Genomic DNA, 8,007 nt, shown 5'->3' on the forward strand with positions numbered 1-8,007 from the left:
AAAAAAAAAAAAAATCCAACAATACCAGTGCAAGTACTCCAAGGAGAGTTTATCAAGCACTTGCCTTTTGACTTACACCAAAAACTAAATTTGGTTAGGCACATGCTGATTTACTCATCTTTTCTTTCCTTTCTTAGGGATATTAGGAATTTTTAAGCATTCAATGGATTTATAAGGTGTTTGGCTTTTGTATCTAAGAAATAAAGGTTAAGTCATTTGTTCAAAATTCAGAAAAGGAGAATAGTGATTTCCTAAGTACTGATTCAGCTCACTGTTACTAAGGTAGTTATATTTATTTATTTATTTTATTTTTGTTTTTTGGAGACAGGGCCTCCCTCTGTCCCAGGCTGCAATGCTGTGGTGCGATCCTGGCTCACTGCAACCTCTGCCTCCTGAGCTCAAGTGATCCTCCTGAGTAGCTGGGACCACAGGAGTGCACCACCACACCCAGCTAATTTTTAAATTTTTTTTAGAGACAGGGTTTTGCTATGTTGCCCAGGCTAGTCTCAAACTCCTAAGCTCAAACGATCCACCCACCCAACCTTCCAAAGTGCTGAGATTATAGGCATGAGCCACCGTGCTTGGCCCTAACGTAGTTTTAAAAGATAGAGAATGTATACCATAAAACCAATGGGAATTTTATTTTCAGCTTTTTAAAATTAAAAGTTATAAATTCTTAAGATGCGGCTGCAACTAATTGTCTTGCTTTTTTGTGATGTTTCAGGCTTATACCAGCCAGTTTGTATCCCTTGTGATGTTCGCCCTTATGATGTGTGATGATCGGATCTCCATGCAAGAAAGACGCAAAGAGATCATGCTTGGATTGAAACGGCTGCCTGGTACAAAGATACTCATATATTATACTTTTGTTGTCCTAAGGGAGTGGGTAATAGATAAAATTCTCTTCTTATCCTTGAAGCAAGTCAATAAGATCTTTCTACTTTTGCTCCGATGTGTTAAAAAAAACCCATACTGATTGATGGCACAGAGGAATAGAAACAGTGGTCTTTTGTTGGTTGCTACTAATATATTGTTATTTTATTTGTTTGGTTTATTGTCCTTTTTTGCTAATATTACTTCTTAGATTTGATTAAGGAAGTACTGAGCATGGATGATGAAATTCAGAAACTAGCAACAGAACTTTATCATCAGAAGTCAGTTCTGATAATGGGACGAGGCTATCATTATGCTACTTGTCTTGAAGGGGCACTGGTAAGTTTTCTCAGTTCTAATTAATATCAGTCCATTGACCTGCAGACCTGACACACAGTCATACTTTTACATTAAATGATTGAAATAAGTAGAACTTTTAAAAGTGCTTCTATATTTATGCATTGTGTGGTCTGTTTACTTTGAGAAAGTGCAACAGAGAACTCTGTTCAGAAGTGAAAATCAAAAAGAGTACATTTTAGCATGATAAACTTGGATTTAGCAAGTAACTTGGGTTAATTTGTTCAAATATGAATAAAGATTAAATTCTCTAGATAAGAAATTTAATTGAGGTCAGGCTGGGCACAGGGGCTCACGTCTATAATCCCAGCACTTTGGGAGTACATGGCAGGTAGATCACTTGAAGTCAGAAGTTGGAGACCAGCCTGGCCAACATGGCGAAACCCCATGTCTACTAATAATACAAAAACATTAGCTGGATGTGGTAGCACATGCCTGTAATCCCAGCTACTTGGGCGGCTGAGGGGGAAGATCACTTGAACCTAGGAGGTGGAGGTTGCAGTGAGCTGAGATCACACCACTGTACTCCAGCCTGGGCGATAGAACGAGACTCTGTCTTTAAAAAAAAAAAAAGAAAAAAAGTTATCCAGAAATATGAATATGTTCATGATAATCTAAAATCTTTAAAAAGTACTTGTGGAGCTTTAAAACTTCGAATTACTTGTTGATAATATGGAAATAGCGATCTATTAACTTGTTAGATATATTTATAGATCAGTGGTCCTTTAATACTTTTGGATAAATAGACGGTGACTTGACATATCAGATGCTTTGTGTAATATTTACTTAAACATGGATTTTTGAAAAGTGTACTGAAGACAAATCTGGTTCTTTCCTATTAGAAAATCAAAGAAATTACTTACATGCACTCTGAAGGCATCCTTGCTGGTGAACTGAAACATGGCCCTCTGGCTTTGGTGGATAAATTGATGCCTGTGATCATGATCATCATGAGAGATCACACTTATGCCAAGTGTCAGAATGCTCTTCAGCAAGTGGTTGCTCGGCAGGTAAGTCGGGGGACTGTGAGAACACCTTGGGGTTCAAAGAGGGGAGTTATGCTAGCTTATTTGAATGACTTACAAATCGTGTTTACACATGTTAACTCATTTACTTTGGAATACAGCCTTTGAGGTTTACTTGTGAGGAATCAGATACTTAGAGTTTTTTTTTTTTTTTGAGATGGAATCTTGCTCTGTCACCCAGCCTGGAGTGCAGTGGCACAATCTTGGCTCGCTGCAACGTCTGCCTCCTGGGTTCAGGCGATTCTCCTGCCTCAGCCTCCCGAGTAGCTAGGATTACAGGTGCACTCCACTACGCCTGGCTAATTTTGTGTTTTTGGTAGAGATGAGGTTTCATGTTGGCCAGGCTGGTGTTGAACTCCTGACGTCAAGTGATCCACCTGCCTCAGCCCCCCGAAGTGCTGGGATTGCAGGCGTGAACCACCACTCCTGACCCGGATACTTAGAGTTTTGAGAAGACCAATGTCGTAGATCTCATGTTGAACAGAACCAAGACCAGAACTGAAGTCTTGGTCTCCACATCCTGTCTTCTTTCAGTTAACATATGCTGCTTCTTTTTAATTTAATACTTCTAAAACATTTAAAATGTATTTTAAAATATTTTTTAATATATATTTCAGCTGGGTGCAGCTGCACATGACTGTAGTCCCAGCTACTCTGGGGACTGAGGCAGGAGGATCACTTGAGTCCAGGAGTGAGACCCTATCTCTAAAAAAGTAAATAAAATAAATTAAAAAAAAATACACGTGATATATTTCAGGGGAAATCTAACATCTAGGTTTTATTTTAATATTATATAATGGAGTTTTCTTCACATCAGTTGGCTTTATATATAAATTCCAAAAGATAGTATTCCCTAAGCACAATGTGGTGGTAATGAACTTGAGCTTTGAAGTTAGGCAAACCTGCAATCAAGTACTAAGCCTGATATTTCTTAGTTGCATGAGTTTAAACAAATTACTGGATCCCATAAAGCTTCTGTTTCCTCGACTATAGGTAATAACATTCAGATTTATTACATAGGAATTTAAAGAAGTCTGTCAGTGAGGCTTCATGTGGATTATGCAGTGCAGTTTTTGCACATTCGTAAGGTATAGCCCTGCCTTTGCCTACCAGTGATGTTGTCTATGTGTGTGATTTTCTTTCCTAGGGGCGGCCTGTGGTAATTTGTGATAAGGAGGATACTGAGACCATTAAGAACACAAAAAGAACGATCAAGGTGCCCCACTCGGTGGACTGCTTGCAGGGCATTCTCAGCGTGATCCCTTTACAGTTGCTGGCTTTCCACCTTGCTGTGCTGAGAGGCTATGATGTAAGTCATCTACCACTGCAGAAATCTTGGGATGGTTTTTTACCTGGATACATTCTGATTTTTTTCTCCTAAATTTTTAACAATAGTGTTTGAGAAATATCTGTCACCTGTTATATTTTCATGGCCCAATTTGTAGGTTACATCACAACATCTTCTTACCCATAGAACTTGAAGGAACTTGGGGTTCACCTCCAAGATTGTGACTCACCTTGGGTAGTCGCCACCTGTTTTCTTCATATAACCCCATGCCTCTTAATAGGGCAGCTGTTGGCATTTGGCAATACTGTTCTTTTTTGTTTGGAACTGTCCCACACATTGAAGACTTTTTAAGCGTTCCTGGTTTCTCAGACGTTGTGGCAACCAAAACATTGTGCTTTTGTTTTTACTGACCCCTATGAGGGCTACTACTTCTGTAGAGGACCACAGTAGCTCTTTCTTTGTGAACTGGCAGCTTTAGCATGCTTTTTCCTTACCAATTTCAGTTTTTTTCACATTATGTGATTATATTTTCTAATCTAATTCTTTGTAGTCTGTAATAAAGATGGTTAATGATCGTATTGTTTTCGGTTTTTATAAACAAAAATAATTTGCTTATAGCAACCCCCCTTCCCTAGTCTGTATAATCTCTCAAATCTTGCTTTTTTTTTTTATTTTTGCAGGTTGATTTCCCACGGAATCTTGCCAAATCTGTGACTGTAGAGTGAAGAATATCTGTACAAAATGTACGAAACTGTACGATTAAGCAACACAAGACACCTTTTGTATTTAAAACCTTGATTTAAAATACCACCCTTAAAGCCTTTTTTAGTAAATCCTTATTTATATATCAGTTATAATTATTCCACTCAATATGTGATTTTTGTGAAGTTACCTCTTATATTTTCCAGTAATTTGTGGAGGACTTTGAATGATGGAATCTATTGGAATCTGTATCAGAAAGATTTTAGCTATTATTTTCTTTAAAGAATGCTGGGTGTTGCATTTCTGGACCCTCCACTTCGATGTGAGAAGACACTATGTTTCTAAAAATTTGTGCTTGTTTCACCATGCTTCATTCAGACCAGTGAAAGAGTAGTGCATTTAATTGGAGTATCTAAAGCCGGTGGCATTGTATGCTCATAGTTGGACAGTTAGGGAAGGTTTTGCCAAGTTATATAAAGAGAAGATGTGATTTGTTTTGAAATTTTTTCTGTTTTGTTTTTAAATCAAACTGTAAAACTTAAAACTGAAAAATTTTCTTGGTAGGATTTCTATCTAAGTTTGGTTAGCCTTAGTTTCTCAAACTTGTTGTCTATTACCTGTAGGTGGAAGAAATTTAGGAAGCAAAATATTATAGTAGTGCATTGGTGGGTTTCCAATCCTTAACATATTTGCACAATTTTGTAGCACAAAATTTAAATTTGAGCTGCTTTCGACAACTGACAATATGATTTTAAATTTGAAGATGGGATGTGTACATGTTGGGTATCTTTCTTCTTTGTGTTTTCAGCTCCTAAAAATGGTTTTTATTTCCTTGTATCTGTAGTCTTTTATTTTTTAAATGACTGCTAAATGACATATTTTATCTTGTTCTTTAAAATCACAACACAGAGCTGCTATTAAATTAATATTGATATATTCAGTATTCTCTTCAACTTTGTCACAAGGAAGAATTTCCTATAGTTAATTTTAACTTTCCTTCACTGCATTGTTGCATAAAACTAGTCACTTCGTGCCAGTTTGGAAGTTATTTGTGATTGTTTGGAAGATTTGCAGGTCGTTGACCTCATACATTTCCAGTATATGTGGTAGGGTAAGCTCAGAAAAAGGTATGTATGCTTTATACTGATAGCCACCAAATTTAGTATTACATTCTAGGTATTTTTCTCTCTGTATTTTCCGTGCTCTACCCCTGAAATATATTTAGGAATAAAGAAGATATAAATAAAGTGATACTGGGGTATGTTCAGCTTATAGGTGTCAGAAATGAAAGTTGACAATTTGGATTAAAATATTTAAAGTAGAATATTATTATTTGATATCCCCAAAATTGTGAGTAATGATTTCTTCATGGAGCTTTTCTGGCCAGATCTTCGGGGCTATAGGAGAGTGTGTCTGTTTTGGTGAAGTCCTTCTTTTCAAAGGTTTTACTTTTAAATTGTGAAGGTAAGCTATTTAGCACAATTATTTAATCCTTTCTTTTATCATTTGAACTTCTTGGTGAGGTTAAAATTTTCTAATAGTTATTGTTTTTGCCAGAGAAGCATAGAATTCTGCTTGTGTATTAGGGTTAGAGAAAGATTTGTTATATTTTGAGGTAATTTGGAAGGACTTTCATACATGGTGACTAGAAACCTGATCTTTTTAAGAGTAAAATAGGGTCACTATTTACATTATATATATATATAGCTATTATAGCTATATTAATCTACTTTAATTGTTTCTAAGATTATTTTGTGTAAGTCAGCTAGTGTGTGTATAGTATCATTTCTTATTTACAAACATGATTCATGTGGGTTTGTAGCATTTCTTATAGTTTAAAGTTTGATTCAGCATTCTAAGTTAAAACTAACATGTGAAATGAATCATTAGCTTGCATAATCTCTGTCTCCCTCTCTGTGTGTCTTTCTATAAAGCACATGTGTACACACACACACACACACACACATACTGAAAGCTAGGGTAAGTTCTAAACTGAATATTGAAAACTAAAATTAAGAACAAAGAAGTGATATTTTCCAAACAAACATGGATTCTCTGCCGGGTGCAGTGGCTCAGCCTGTAATACCAGTCTCCACTTTGGGAGGCCGAGGTGGGAGGATTGCTTGAGCTCAAGAGTTTGAGAATAGCCTGGGCAACATGGTGAGACCTGGTCTCTACAAAAATATTTTTGGCCGGACGCTGTGGCTCACGCCTGTAATCCCAGTACTTTGGGAGGCTGAGGCAGACAGATCACGAGGTCAAGAGATCGAGACCATCCCGGCCAACATGGTGAAACCCCGTCTTTACTAAAAATACAAAAATCAGCTGGGTGTGGTGGCACGCACCTGTAGTCCCAGCTACTTGGGAGACTGATGCAGGAGAATCGTTTGAACCCAGGAGACAGAGGTCGCAGTGAGGTGGGATCGCGCCATTGCACTCCAGCCTGGCAACAGAGCAAGACTGTCTCAAAAAAAAAAAAAAAAAAAAAAAATTTTTTTTTTTAAATTGGCTTGACATGGTGGCTTGCGCCTGTAGGCTCAGCAACTTGGGAGGCTTAAGTAGGAGGATCACTTGAGCCTGGGAGTTTGAGGCTACTGTGAGCTGTGATTGTGCCACTGTGCTTCAGCTTGAGTGACAGAGTGACACCCTCCTGACTCAAAAAACATGGTTTCTCCTTCTCTCCTGTCTTCTTACTCTCTATCCCATTTGAGTAGTGATTTTTAAATGCTTTTATAAGTTCTTAACATAAAAGAGACATTGTAATGAGGCACACTACTAAAGTGACCATGCCCAGTTAAAACCAGTGTAATATAGGATAAGAAAATCTGATTTTCAAAAAAGATACTCTACATAAAGAATCCTTCATATAAAAGTTCTTTTTTGTACTACATTTAAAGTTTTAATTCACTCATGTATAACAGAATTCCTTACCCTCTGAGCCCTTTTTAGGCAGAGAGGCATGTCTGTCATCTAGCATGTGGCCCAGTAAGTGATTATTACATTGGAATCAGTTTTTCAATCTTCTTAAAAAAATTCTATGCCGTAAGAATAAAAGATAAAGGGAAAAATTAATGTTAACTATTTTTAGCTTATTATAACTATGTCAACAAGTGTTTATTAATACCTGTTATGGGATAGTCTCTGTGGTAGGCATTGAAAATTACATCATCTTTAAAGCAGTGTTTGTCTCCAGGTGGACTCATCACTAGCAAAGACTAGGTTCATTGGAAGGCATAGGGTGAGAGAATGGGAAGATGGAGTGGAGGTGGGTTGTTAAAGTGCTGTGAGTGAGTGATTTTGTCTGCTTGAATAATGGTCCATGTTTGGGGGCATATTGTGTTTCATAAGAAGTGAAAGGTTTTTGCAAAGTAAGCTACAAATGACCCATAAATCTGTAAACAACAGTCCTTAATATGCAAAGATGAAAAACAAGCATTACTGCTACCCAAAGAGAACTGGTGCTTGGTGATGTGCAGATGGGGCTGTTGGTTAAGAGAGCTATTACAGGTTTTCTCTCTTAGGTTTCATAGGAGTTAATTTCTGAGGTGAGATTGTCTTATCTTTTTGAATACAGATCTCTTGTTCTGAGTTAGTTCTGAGGATGGGAGGAAAGGAGTTTTTTTTGGTTTTGTTTTTGTTTTGCTTGTTTGTTTTGTTTTGTTTTGTTTTTGGCTCCTTAGTAATACTCCTCTGACATTTATTTCTATTCTTCTTCAAAGAAAGGAAACCAACTGAAATGTTTGCTTTAACAAACATTTTAAG

The 8,007-nt window shown here is 37.1% G+C and overlaps 1 protein-coding gene across 1 annotated transcript in view; it reads left to right on the forward strand.

Annotated features, from left to right (window-relative positions):
• Nucleotides 1–5,188, forward strand: part of GFPT1 (glutamine--fructose-6-phosphate transaminase 1) — a 60,056-nt gene extending 54,868 nt beyond the window's left edge. The window contains exons 14-18 of the mRNA XM_017853758.1: nucleotides 725–839; nucleotides 1,085–1,212; nucleotides 2,073–2,240; nucleotides 3,403–3,564; nucleotides 4,224–5,188. Of these exons, the coding sequence (XP_017709247.1) occupies nucleotides 725–839; nucleotides 1,085–1,212; nucleotides 2,073–2,240; nucleotides 3,403–3,564; nucleotides 4,224–4,268 (618 nt within the window). The 3' untranslated portion in view covers nucleotides 4,269–5,188. The remainder of the gene's footprint in view (nucleotides 1–724; nucleotides 840–1,084; nucleotides 1,213–2,072; nucleotides 2,241–3,402; nucleotides 3,565–4,223) is intronic.
• Nucleotides 5,189–8,007: the final 2,819 nt, after the last annotated feature.

This window comes from Rhinopithecus bieti, unplaced genomic scaffold (genome assembly GCF_001698545.2).
Source record: "Rhinopithecus bieti isolate Rb0 unplaced genomic scaffold, ASM169854v2 scaffold_36315, whole genome shotgun sequence".
In the NCBI taxonomy this organism is placed as follows: domain Eukaryota; kingdom Metazoa; phylum Chordata; class Mammalia; order Primates; family Cercopithecidae; genus Rhinopithecus; species Rhinopithecus bieti.